Here is a 14,206-nt window from a genome sequence, read left to right on the forward strand (position 1 = left end):
AGTGTTGCCTTTATCTTACATTTCACAATTTATTAAAATGTACTTCATATACAGCTAAAAGATGTAAAAATTAAGGTATTTTATTTAAACATCGGCATTTTACATTTTGTTATTGATTGTCAAAAAGAAAAAATGTTCTGATATTTTAATCTATAACTTCTTCTTCTGCTATTTTCTTAATTGTAATGTAGGACAGGATTTCCTCCAACATGACTATTATGTGTCAACTTGTTATGCGCATATAGGTCTTTGACTCAGAATACAGCTTGCTTTTCTTATTGGATTTGCTTTCATAGCCTTAGTCCATCCAAGAACTAACTACAAGGCAGAAGCTGTTTGATTTTGTAGTTTTCTCTCCTAGATGGGTTTCTGTCCTCATCTATCAAGCCTTATCTGCCGAGGGATTTGAACTTGGGACTTTTTGGTTTAACAACCATGAGCTTTACCAACCTGAACATGCAGACCCCTCATAACCTGTTGATTTCTTGTTTTCTCTGAGTGATAATGAATGTGTGACGCTCACTTTTCTGTGTGTTGAAAATTTTGGAAAATTTAATCTGTATTGTAAGATATGAAGAAATATGCTTGGTTCTGTTTATGCTGTTGATAAAAGTAAATAGCGATTAATTCTTCTGTTTTTTCTTTAGTGACTGTTTACTAAATCATACTGATGTTAATAAATTTAATAACTAAAACTATTAACATAATTTTTCTTTATTTATATTTCTTACATATTTGAAAAATATTTGAACTTTCAAATATTTAAGCTATAATTAATTTTTTTAATGTAAGAATATGACATTTATTTACAACAAATATTTATACACTTATCCTCTTTGTGTTAATTATGCAGGAAAAGTCTTTAAATCTGGATTAGTAATTTCAGATGTCTTTTTGTCAATTGCATAATAGTATTGGTGAATTATTTTTTCATTACTTTAATGTATCGCACCCTCTCATTTCACTGTTACAAAACGTTTGTTTGAGAAATCTGTATATAATTAAAAAAAACTATAATTTTAACTAAATTTTATTTCTTTTTTTTTTAAAATGTATTTATTTTTAGAAAAACTAATATGCATTTATGTTATAGAACCAGTATTTGCATCTTTTTTTCTTGTTATTTTGAGAAATATATTCAGGTGATATCTATTCATCCTTTTTTTTTTAACATTTATTTGACCAAACTTTAAAATTGTTAGTGTTTCTTAAGAATGAAAGTTTAAAACCTGAAATGGTAAGACTTATGAAGAACAGGGATTTAAAAAATGCTAACTTGTAGGTAACATTTGGGCATAATATTTTTAAACAATTGTAATTGCCTATTTTGATAATCATTAATTATGTTTCATCAATTTATATTACTTAATCAACAACTAGTATTATGATACATTACTGTTGCAAATCTTGAAATTGCAGCATTTCATTTACTAATCTATTGTAAATTATATTTTCTAGAATTCTTTTGCATAAGCTAGATAATATTATGTTCTTATAAAATGTTGTCTTTTAGTTGCCTTATCTCTACTCCTTAAAAATTAAATGACAATTACCACGCCGACCCATAGATCTACAAAGTATGCCCTAATTCTATTATAAATTTATTACGTTAATTAATTACAAAATGATTTAGTTTTATCTTTGTTTACACGTAGGCCTACTTAGTTATTCTAATGATTATCATGTGATTTGGCTATAACCAAAATAAAAAGAACTGAAGAATACATGCTCTTATTGTTTACTTCCATCTTCTAAGTTAAGTGTGAACGACCAGTTGTAATAGTAATATGTACCTCAACAGAACTGTAGGCTAAATTCTGTTTACAGCTGATAGATTGGTGTATACCAGCATATTGCCAGTGTAGAGCTCTACAGGTGACTATACTTGTTTTTCCTACTGCCAAGGGTTTCTTACAGGTATTTTGATTTAGGTGATGGTGTGGGGCACTTGAAACTTCTGGAGGGGGGGGGGGGGGGTAGTTGGCTATATATATTTTCTATTATTAAATTATTTTGTCTAGATGGGGGAGATTGCCTCTTCCCAAAGGCATACCTAAAATCAGGGGCGTAGCGAGGGGGGGGGGGGCGGGGGGTGCGGACCGCACCGGGTGACACCATTTAGAAGGGTGACACCAAGGCAAAAAATAGCAAAATATATAGAGAAAAACTCGAGGGGGGGGTGTAAATCGAAAGTTTGAGGGGGGGGGGGGTGCAAATCGAAAGTTTGAGGGGGGGTGCAAATCGAAAATTTGAAAGTTTGTCCCTGGGAAGGGTCTCTATGCCTCTGGGGGGGGGGGGGGGGGTGACACCATTAAGTGCCGCACCGGGTGACACCCGACCTCGCTACGCCACTGCCTAAAATTTATCATTGGATCAGTGGGACCTCACTTCTCTCCATGGAAATCTGTTTCGTGTTGTTTTCTCAAGGTTTTTATGGTCTGTCTCTTTTTCCCATATGATGCCATGTCTTGCTATTCCTGTCGCCAGCCGCCTGAGTGTTAGGCCAGGCCATCTTATATGGAGAACTTCATCTTCAGCAAGCCATACATTTGTTCCTTGCCACAGGGTTGCATTGGGTGGTCTAGCGGTAGAAAGCTGGACTGCTAACCCGTATGTCTCGAGTTCGAAACCGGGTTCAAGTCAGTAGACCGTCCCTGAGTCCACCCAACTCTGATGGGTACCTAACTCATGTCGGGGAAAGTAAAGGCGGCTGGGCATAGTGAACTCTACTTCACTTGCCCCACTTGGCACCCCCCTCGGGAACAACTTATCAATTTTCATCCCCTCCCTCAAATTTTCAATTTGCACCCCCCCCCCCCATCTATTTTTTATATTTATAATGCAAAACTGCATCTAAAATGAGATTTTAATCTGTTTTTACAACCCATTTTGGCGCCACTAAGGTCGGCGCACGGGGACATATGTACCCCCCTCCCTACGCCTCTGAGGTTAATCCTGAAGGGTAGGTCAATAAAGACGTTTAAATATTTTTACTCTGTTCTAGGTAACTCTTACTTTGCCCTTTGTCTTCTTTATATTTGCTTATTTAAGTCCCTTCGTAACCAGATAGATAAGTCAAAAGTTGCCAAAATGACGCAAGCCTTCAAGTAAATGGGCTAATACAAGGGAACACTCTGATGATCCTTGTATAACCCCTGTTACAACCAAACCTCTCTATTCAACTTGGTTTTGGGCGATTTCTCCTAGTTGGGTCCACGACCCACTTTTCTCTTTCCAATATAATTTTGTTTGGTGATGTTGGTTGTTGGCTTGCGCAAGGTGTATCCAAATGATTCCCATTTGCGCTTATGAATTGTTTTGTCAATAAGGTTTTGCTAGATGTTTTCTTTTTTTATTCACTGTTGGTAATTTTCTCAAGCCGACTGTTTCTGTTCAATATGCGATCCAGTCATCCGGAGTCTGAAGTTAAAGGTGACAGACGAAAGACATAATCACAATGCTCTGGCGCACCAAACATCTGGGCAAGAGTATCGGGAATTACCGGTGCATAGGACTTTGCATCATGCACCAAAAGGATGCTCGGCATTGTTGCTATACACATTTGTTGCGTAGTGAAAGAGCTTCATAGATAACTTAAAGTGTTTTTGTGTAAATCTAGGATTTTAGGAACAATTAATTGTGAATTCGCCTTCAAGAAAAGGTAAAAGTAAAATTTTTCAATCAACAACTTGTAAGCCAAAAAGTACGATAGGTAATACTTTTTTTAGTTTGGCCTTCTAGGAAGGTAGATCTACTGCCAAAGTAAAACTCAAAGATGTTGTATTTATCATCATAGTCAGCCTTGGTCTGACAAAGGTAAGAATAAGACCGTATTGATCTACTCGAAGGCTATATTAGGCCCTACAGAGAGTATGGTTACGATGCCGTTTAGCACTGTGACTGTATCGATCTAGACCCAATAAGAGCACCCCCCACCCCCGCAGTGATTATTTTAGACATTTTCTCCGGTGGGGGTGGAGCACTTGGTAATTAAAAAACAAGTCTAGCCTTCGAGAAATGCCGAAATATCAGCAGCTATACTCCACCGAATCAGGGTTTCTCCTGGTGGGGTTATTGAAATTTCCGGTGGGGGGAGGGGGGACACACACTTTTAAAAAAAAATATATAACTAATGCAAAGACAATTTGAACAATATGATGATCAATGATTCTCTAAAAGATAAAGGGCCAACACATATATACATTCATAGTCCTCTGATAGTAGCCGTACTAATACTATGTGGACCATATCGTTAGCCGGCCCAAAATGGAGGCTCACGCCCTGCTGTAGACTGACGTCACTTTTTAGGACGTCCCTGAGTCCACTCAGCTCGGATGGGTACCTGACTCACTTTAGGGAAAGGGGTCATCCATAAATGACGTCACACTCGTAGGGGGGAGGGGGTCCGTTATTTTGTGACGATGTGTGATGAGGGGGAGGGGGGGGGGGGTTCAGATGTTGCGACGTCACATTTTTGCATTTTAAAAAAGCAATGTTAGAAAACGAATTTTAGACGTTATTTCGCGTTTTAGATAACTGTTTTAATAAATTGTAATAGTTTAGACAAGATTTTGGAAAAATATCGATGTTTAAAAAAAATTCAACTGCAATTTTGAGGGGGGTTGTATGTTGAGGTGTGACGTCATTTTAGGGGGGGGGGGGGTCTGGCTTTTTGTGACGACGTGTGACGGAGGGGAGGGGGGAGGTAAAAATCGTCAAAAAAGCGTGACGTCATTTATGGATGACCCCCAAAGTAAAGACATAGTATTGACCACACTAGCAGTACCATAGGCTCAAAATGTAAAGTGGGTTTTTGAGTAGGTCTATCATTTAAAAATAAATTTCATGGACTTCTAGTATTATTAGATCTAACATTGAAAAATACAAAAAATAATTTTTCAGTCTTGAAATCCGACAACAATGGGTGCTGGCGGTAAGTACAAACCCTAATTCAAACTTTTTCTCAGTGGCCGGGGGGGGGGGGGGGGCACATGAAAATTCCGGGGGGTGGGGGTGATGAGGATTAAATTTTCAGGGTATTTTCTATTTAAAAAATTATTTATTAACACTAGTGTCAGGGGGAGTGTAATTGTATAGGTCAATCTCCCCCCCCTCCTCCCCACCCTGTGAATTACCTCCCGATCATTTAAGCATAGGTTAGGAAGAGGGTTTGGGATAGTTTTGTTAGTGACAGAAAGCTGAATATGCTGGTGGATCATCTTCACCATCTTTTCGCTTTCGTGCCCAAGACACATGGGGCCGATGAAGTAGAGTTCAGAGACCTCGACATATGAAGGGATAGTGTGGTCAGCACTATACCCAGCCGCCTTTGCTAACGGTTAGTTACCATCTGAGCTGGGTGGACAAAACGTTCTACTGACTTGAACGCGGATTCGAACTCGAGATTCGGGTTAGCAGTCTAGCTTTCTACACTAAGCCGGGCCGTCCAAGATGGTGATGGATAGGCAGTGGCGTAGCGAGGTCGGGTGTCACCCGGTGCGACACTTAATGGTGTCATCCCCCAGAGGCGTAGCGACCCTTCCCGGGGACAAACTTTCAAGTTTTCGATTTGCACCCCCCCCCCTCAAGTTTTTCTCTATGTATTTTGCTATTTTTTGCCTTGGTGTCACCCCCCTAAATGGTGTCACCCGGTGCGGTCCGCACCCACGCCCCCCTCGCTACGCCCCTGTGGATAGGCAGTCTATATCGTAATTAAAAGTGAATAATTCTCTTATTCCTCGTCACTCCCTGTGGAGTATGGGGCAGCAACAAATCTTCGCCATTCCACTTTGTCTTGGGCACTTTGTCATTCCAGGTCTTGCTAGTAGCCTGCACTTCTTCCATCTCTCTCCTCCATGTTCCCAGGTCCTTCCTCTCTTTATGACCCAGCCATCGCCTCATTCGTACTTCTGAGACAATGTCGTTTAAGTCTGTCCTTCGTCGTATTTCCTTGCTCGAGATTTTGTCGTCCCGTAATTGACGAGGGGGTGGGGGGTGTTAACATCTTAAACCCATCTAGCCCCCCCCCCCCCCCCTACCCAAACAGCTAAAAAAAGCTACACACGCCTGATATCAGTTGACACTAATCTTAGATGTAACTAACATTGGCAAAGAAACCTGGCAACCTTGTCCTACGTTTGTAATTCGTTTCGTTCCCAAACGACGTCACGCAATTCAACTTTTTATAACACACCAGTCTAAATAGACGTCACAAAATCCCACTACGGCTTCCCATTTTCACCTATAAGAAATTCCTAACAACTTATACTCATTTTTTTTTGTTATTTAAAAAAAATATGTTACTACACATTTCTTAAACCCTATCCCTCTCATTTTGTAACGATGTGTGACACGTAAAGAGGGGAGGAGGGGGGGGGGGACTGTGTGGGGGCACTATTGCATTCTAAAAATTAATGTTAAAATTAATTTTAGTCTTTTTTTTTTTGCTTAAATTATTGTAATCAGTTATTTATATAAGTATTATAAGCCTACTCACTAACGACGAGCTCAGTAATTTATTTTTCAAATATTAAAAATAATGCATTTTAGAAGAGGGTTGTAGGCTGCGGTTTGGCGTCATTTTATGTTGGGGGGGGGGGGGGGTGACTGACAATGACAGACGGTGAAGGGGTAAACATCGTCAATAAAGCATGACGTCAGGCCTGTCATAACCAATGTTCCTGCCCCCAGGAGATGCGAAGTGTGTCGTGTTTGGAATATTTTGGCTCATCGTGCTCCTTCTCCTGGCGTGGCCCATCGGGTTCCTGTTCGCCTGGCTGTACGTGCTGCTGCAGCCCTTCTGCATCTGTATCTCGAGCCTGAAGGACCTGTCCGCCACCCTCCTGAAGCTCGTCCAGCTGCCTCAGCTGTGCACAGAGAAGATGATGAGGGGGGATGGTTGTTCGTAGAGAGACACAAGACTGGTTAACAAGTACAGTGTTAACATGTGAAATTGTTAAATTAAGGCGTGGTTATGATCTGAGTAGGCCCTAATTATTAATCATTAAAATAATTGTTTATTTAAATTAATTCTTAAAAACGTGTGAAAACATTGTATAAATAAACCACACTTTCAATCTTCTAAATATAAAATATTAAAATTTATAATTGACGTACTTTTACAGGACACATTTAAAGCACTATGCTAATTTTCTATTTTTAAAAGTTTAGCTCTTTTATTTGACGATGTGACTGCAGAAGCTAAGACATGACTAAATGCCGATAAATAAACTGTGTGAGAAACTAGATAACTCCAAACATTATGTTGTTAACAATGAAAGAAAGTGATGTACAAAGTGCGCATGTATGTGTTAGTATTCCTATAAGTGATGTAAGCTAATTATTATGTTTGAGTTTTTTAATCCCATAAGGTGTCAAGCTATAAATATTTCTCTGAGATAGGTAATCATAGGTCAGATTGTGTTATTTTAACTAAACTTTAATTCATTTTATTCATAAGAATTTTATTTAGTTATTATAATAAAAGATTTATATGGTCATGACTGTATTCAAATAAATGCGTTAAATTTTTCAACATTTGCAAACTATTTTAATTTTAAAAAGTACTGTATTCCATTGAAAAGTTTGTTAAGTTTATTGTACTTTATATTTTTATTGAAAATATTTCTATTAACAGATATGGTAAAATCCTACTGTTCAATGTTCTTATTTAAAAAAAAAAAGGCTGATTAGATATGAGTTAAAGTAGACTGGGCAAAAATGCAGACCTGCTGGGCTGTAGAATAGAATTAGCTATAGTCCCAGAGGTTTCCACAACAGAAGATTTTAAAAAACTTTTCCACTAAAACAAAGAGGTCATTCATGTTAGTAACATTTTTTTTTAACCCAATCCATGATTTTTAAAAAAATCAGTTATTGAGGTTTTTTGTAAAAAATTCTTCACTTAAAAAAAAAACTTTTAAATTACAAAAATAATTATTTTACTATAACTCTTAAATTTGAACATAAGTTTTTTTTAAACAACTTTAATGATAAGTTGGTACAGTCATATTTGTTTAGGGTTGGCAATAAGATAAGTGAAATACTTGAAGTCATTGACTTTCAATTACAAGATAATATCAGTAACCACACTCCACTCTCTCTACTTTAAAAGTTGGAACTTTAGAGATCATGCAGGTAATACATAAAAGTTATAGGGAAGTTAATTTTTCTATATCGTTTGTTGGGTAGAAGATGGTACAGAACTATGTTTTGCAACATGAATTTTTAAAAATTTCAGTAAATTAAAATGTTAGACTTAGCTGCATACATTGAAAAAAATCTGGCTTGCATTCTTGGAACAGTGTAAGTGTAATTAAATATTTGTGTTTTATTTGATATGTGCATGAACCCTTAGTGACTTTATTGTAATAGTCTAGTTATAACAATGTAACACAATTAAATTGGGAGCATTTTAACTTAGATTTGGATTTCTTAAATGAAATGCTAACAACCACAACTCTAGTTTTCTTTGTTTAAATTTAATGCCAAGTTTTGTGGTAGATCTATATTAGTTCAATGAGTGGTTTATCTTCTAGGTTGCCATATGTACAGTTGCTGTTTTAAAAAAAATGAAAAAAATATTTAAAAAGAAAACAATTTATTCTTTTTACTCACAGTTCAAACTTGCATGACTTAATGGTGAATACTAAATAATAATCTTCAAAACAGTCATGACAGGTATATTGTTTAATAGACATAAAACACACAGTGTTAATCAAAGAAATATTTTTTTAAATATGAAAAACTGGATCAGTATTCAGTAGAGTGGTTTTGAATACATTTAAAATAGAATGAACAATCACTTCCAAAAATTAGGAAGAACTGTTATGCTTTTGAGTTCAGTGGTAAAGAAAGAAAATGTCCTGTAACTAATAAAACATGTGTTATTTACATTTGGCTTGTTTGTTTATAAGTTAACTACATTTTTTAGTAACTGCAGATTGCCTAGTGAAAAGTAGAATCAAAATGTTTAATTTCTTCTATCCTGGGTGTGTGTAAGTGTAAAATATAAACATTTACAGTAGTTAATGAAGGTGTATAACTCAAGAGTTTAATCAAAAGCAAATACAATTTACCATTACTAGATTCATCCTAGTATCTATAAAAAAAAATCCCCATCAGAAGGAAGTGAATTAATGATTAAATAGCATGTGTTAAGTTTGGAATGTTGCAATGCTGCAGAAAGAATCTATCATGGGAACACATAGAACAAGTCATACACAATATTATGAAAACAAAATAAACCTCACAACTGATTATATCTCAAGACATTACTAGCTCAATATTAAATGCATACTAAGGTTTTTCAACTTGTACAAAAACCCAGTTCTAGATAATAGCTGCAATAGTTTTATCATGATAAGATTTAATTTAAACAGTAACCATATAGTAATAAGAATTGAGGCATAGAAATTCCACAGACAATCAAATTATGAGTGCATACTGATTTAATCTATGTATAGATGACTAAGTGTGGATTTATAACAGGGATAAATCAAATATTTGTGACTTTACAATAATAATAATACCATGTTATGCCTTTCTTCAGTTGCCATAGTTAATATAGCATAGGCTTTATTTTAAAAGGTATCCATAAAAAAAATTGATACAAAGCTTTTAACTTGGTTGAACAGGTAAGATTACAGTACACACAAATAAAAGGAAGGTGGTAGAATGGCAAGTACAATACAGTGACGTTAATACATTAAATAGTTTACATGGATTTTTACAAGAGATTCATTTCATTTTTAAAACATGAGCATTCTAGTTTTTTAAAGTCATCCAATGCAAACAATTGGATGATTTGTCAAACTGATGTACCACACCACAAGTCAAGAGATTTTTAAAAACGTAGAAGTTTGTCAAAAATTTAATGGAACAAAATAATTAATAGCCTACTTTAGAAAAATCAACAGAAACAAAGAACATTGAGCCCACTCCACAGAGTTACAAAAATAAGTAAAGACCATTAACAAAATAAATAATTCTTAAGGTAAAAATATCTCATGACAATTAGGTACTAATGTCTTGAGGATAACATACTAAAACAGCATTTAGCTCACTAGAAGTTGATTACAAAATAATACATGATGATGGATGATTTTATAAATTTTTTAATGTATTTAGTATTATGGACTAGACATGTCAATTAATAATAAACCATCTATGAACTTTCTAAATGCTAAAGCTAAATAATAAAAATATTAAACAAGTCCTGACTAATTAGAAAAAAGTGTATTCAGAGCATTACACAGGTGTGCTATAAAATTCTTTTCAATGACTACAATTGAAATAGTAAACTTTTGCTCTCTTTGTAGTTGATAGCTGTACTGCATATTTACAAAAAAACTAATTGCCTGTCGTTTCTTCCATCATATCACAATTTTGGCTTATGAAAACACTTTGAAAGACTTGTGGGTATTTTCAACTTGTCCACCAGGCCCTGATTACCAAAAAATATCCTTAGCTATAAAACTGAAATGATATACTTGTTCATACGCCTGATAAATTGTGTATGAGTTTAGGTGTGGGTATCAACCACCTGAGTCATGGACAGCATGAATCTCACCCCCCCCCCCCTCCCCCCATTTCCCAAGGAATCACATAAATAATTATTTTAGAGAAAAATTTAAATCAAATTTGTTAATGTTATAATTAACATTCTTAATAAATTACATCAAATACAATCTAAATGTATTTTTTTCTAACTTTAATACATTTTTTACACACACTACAAACATATTCTTTCAAATGAAGCATTAATTGCCATCTTTTTAGTAATGCAACATAACCAGGATATTATATACAATGAAAAATTAAATGTAAAGTAACATAATCTTGTGACTTAAGATGGTTGATTTCTAAACAATAATCTGTACAAGTCTCCTGAATTAGTCCATTGTGGGTTCTAGTTGGTAATTGGGCTGGGTTCTAACTATACAGTAGCTTCTAGGCCTATGTCACCTGTTGTTGTAGGAATAATGTCCAACCAGGACTAGAAAACTCTCTACAAGCCCTGATGTGAAGAGAATCCAAAACGGTATCAGCATGTAGTACATGCTGATGTTAAAGTTTTCTAAGCGGAGACACAGCAGAACTTGAAATACAACCTTCAGTAAACAGCAAACCACCAGGGAATATTTCCTCTTCTTAGTCATGTCATTCCTGTCTACAGAGTTGGGGTAGTGGGACCGACAGTGCATGATTATATTCACTAAGGATAGAAAATAGCACACGATTATTCATATTTCAATATAAAACAGCCACTAAAAATCATTTGTATAATAGTAATGTACATGCTTTTTGGTTTGCCTAACATTATTTTTAGTAGTGTCTACAGCTAAAGATAAACATATTAAATAGAGCAAAGAAAACCCACATCAGTGATGGTTATCTGAGGGTTTAGGGATAGGGTGTGGAGCCATGGGAATAGTTCTTGTTTACATAAAAGGGTGAGTTTATCATTATGGTTCAAGTGAATTACATAAGTTGCTAATCAAGTAAGTTAAGTGATTGGTTTTTTTTAAACTAAAATAATTTTAAGCTTCTTAAATGTAGCCTAATTATTTTAACGAAGTGACTACTCTGAAAAAGATCCCCCCACCAAGTGCTATCTGGCTGGCAAAAGATGCAAAACGCAATGACCTAAAATTCTGAGCAATGGCCTCAAATTAAATATACTATAAATAGATGTGCAATGGACTCAATTTATTCTTTTATAGCTGCGCAATATGATCAATTACTCTTTTAGCTTTATTCTTCTTACAACACTATCTGAACAGAGTGGAGTAATCTATTCTTAGATCTAAATCTAGAATTTTTAGAAAATAATAAAAATAATCTGATCTAAGAATTTCTAGGATTCTAGATCGGAGTGGGGGGGGGGGGGGGGATACTAAAAAACAACTAAACTAGTTCTCTCTCTACACTAGCCTCTCGGCGGGTCTAGAAGTTTTTGTCTAGGAGTCTAGGCCTAGACTAGATCCTAGCTGACACTGTAGTAAGTGTAGTTCGGCTCAGCTTAACCTTAGCTTCTTAGTAAGTCGTAAGTTCTTAGCAAAGCAGCCTTCAGCGGCTTAGCTGGGCGGCTAGCGGTCTATGAGTTCTAGACTAGATATATTATATATAATTATATACTTACCTATAATGTAGGTGATTACAGCAGCGTCAAACAACCACATCGGAATAAATATTATAAACCAATTCCAATCTACTTTCCCATCTGCTCTTAATAAGAAAAGAATCAAAAATACTAAAGAAATGAACCAAGTAAACAGAGCTTTATGGACGCCACCCATTTCGCAAACATTAATATTTCCCATTTCGTGTTTTCAAAAACTAAAGAGTGGTAGAGAATCTAGACTGACTTGCTTGATTTGTTGCAGCTTAGGCCTAGGCCTAGAGGCCTATTCTATTTTTTATAGGTCCAACTCACAAGTCTTATTTATATTTATTGTTTAATCTGTGTTGGCCTATAGATCTAGGAGTATATTTGGTTTCGCTTTCACTTCTCTCTACATAAGACACAAACTGTTCTAAAATGTTTTAATGAGAATGTTCTAACACTAGATCTAGCTTTTATAAAGTTTAAAGAATCCAACACTCAGATGAGATCCCAATTTGCCTAAACCAACGATTTAGAAATCTAGAGTTAGTTTTAGCCTACGTTTTCAGCTAACGTCCTTCCTTGTGTATGCCGAACACGCAGTGAACACTTTTTCCGGAACCTGGCGAATTATTTACATTCGATTGCAACGGTTCATGGTTTTATTTCAATAGCTACGGGTTTTCACGACGCTTGACAAGTACGCCTTACAGTCCCCTTCTTAGGTGTGATAGGGGATAAAGACAGGTGCTATCTATGCAAGTATTTGAAATAGGGCGTATCGTACGTCTATCTCTAGTGTGCATGTGAGCGAATTTTGCAAATAGGCGTAGAGTTTCTACTTTCTAGATAAAAATGTTTTTTTTAAATTAAATTCGATATTTATCGTAATTCATTTTTTTTTTAAAAACATTATATTTTAAAACAAGCTTATCAGATGTAGGCTGAATAAAATGATAGCTCGCTGAGTTATAGCTTTAGCTCACAATTTCAGTTTTTTTTTAAATCTACTGTATCCTCGCAGGCCTAATAGTAATACCCTATGTCACATGTGGGTTAGAATTTTAATTTACCCCCTAAGGTCGGCGCCCGGGGACATATGTCCCATCCCCCTCCCCCCCCCCCCCCCCGCTACGCTACTGCTCCGAACGTAACAGAATTTATATACAAAATATAAACCTTAACCAGTGTCCGCCCTCCCCCCCCCCCCCCCCCCCCCCCCGGGGAATTTAGGTCCGCCGTCCCTTTCCCCCAAAGACTTCAAGTGTCATCCCTAAACCCCCCCCCCCCCCCCCCCCCGGAAAAAAATAAAAATGACTGAAAGCAAATGCAACTGGACATTCACTTGACATAAGCTTAGGTTGTTAGCAAGGGTCAGAATCCACCCTTTACCGTCTTATGTGAAGGCGTCATCTCTCGTGTCAATACTTTATATTTTCAAAATAGTGAATGTCATAAAACTACCATTTTACGCTTACGTTCTCGATACACACACACGTACTCGCGCACATACACACGCACGCACGTACACACGAGCACACACCGACAACAACCAACACATAGAGCAGGGGTTCCCAACCCTGTGCCCGCGGGCGCCATGGCGCCCGCCGAACGATTCGTATGTGCCCGCCTCTCACTATTCGACAGAGACAAGAATTTTTTTCATAAACATTATTGAAAGGTTGAAGGGGATGGAAATCGAAAGTTTGAGGGGGGGGGGAGTGCAAGTCGAAACTTTGAGGGTGGGGGTTGCAAAAATCGAAAGTTTTGTCCCCGGGTGACGGGAAGGGTCGCTACGCCTCTGGAAGGAGTTTGTCGATTTAAAATAGGTGGTGCCCGCCACCCTACCGATATTTTAGAATGTGCTCTAGAGTAAAAAAAAAAGGTTGGGAACCCCTGACATAGAGGTTTCAATAATTCTTCTATGTAAAAAACATTCGAAAACAACTGATGTCTATATCTTGCCATAGCAAAGGTATTTAGATTGAGAATCAGGGCACAACGTTTAGCTGGCCTCTCCATAGGGGGGAGAGGCATACATTGGATACTCACGGGAGAAGTACGTATCTTCGATGATCTTGCCTTTTTTCTCTGGGGGGG

General features: G+C 36.6%; 1 protein-coding gene and 1 long non-coding RNA gene across 2 annotated transcripts; one reads left to right on the plus strand and one right to left on the minus strand.

The window, feature by feature from the left end:
• Positions 1–3,548: 3,548 nt before the first annotated feature.
• Positions 3,549–7,532, plus strand: LOC131932996 (uncharacterized). Its single transcript, XR_009384787.1, has 3 exons — positions 3,549–3,661; positions 4,903–4,933; positions 6,691–7,532. It is a non-coding gene; the product is annotated as an uncharacterized LOC131932996 (long non-coding RNA).
• Positions 7,533–10,892: 3,360 nt separating this feature from the next.
• Positions 10,893–12,691, minus strand: LOC131932998 (transmembrane protein 60). Its single transcript, XM_059289871.1, has 2 exons — positions 12,143–12,691; positions 10,893–11,215 (listed from the first exon to the last, which is right to left on the minus strand). Exons 1-2 carry the CDS (start codon positions 12,321–12,323, stop codon positions 10,962–10,964), a joined length of 435 nt encoding a protein of 144 aa, XP_059145854.1. The 5' UTR covers positions 12,324–12,691; the 3' UTR covers positions 10,893–10,961.
• Positions 12,692–14,206: the final 1,515 nt, after the last annotated feature.

The sequence above is a fragment of the Physella acuta genome, unplaced genomic scaffold (genome assembly GCF_028476545.2).
Source record: "Physella acuta isolate Inbredline_101_S28 unplaced genomic scaffold, ASM2847654v3 ptg002340l, whole genome shotgun sequence".
NCBI lineage: Eukaryota > Metazoa > Mollusca > Gastropoda > Physidae > Physella > Physella acuta.

What these genes read in the sequence shown, in the direction of transcription:
- LOC131932998 (XM_059289871.1), bottom strand. Translation starts at nt 12,323, where the DNA reads ATGGGAAATATTAATGTTTGCGAAATGGGTGGCGTCCATAAAGCTCTG. An exon ending in TGTAATCACCTACATTATAG is followed by an intron (nt 11,216 to 12,142) that starts GTAAGTATATAA and finishes TTCTATCCTTAG; the next exon opens with TGAATATAATCATGCACTGT.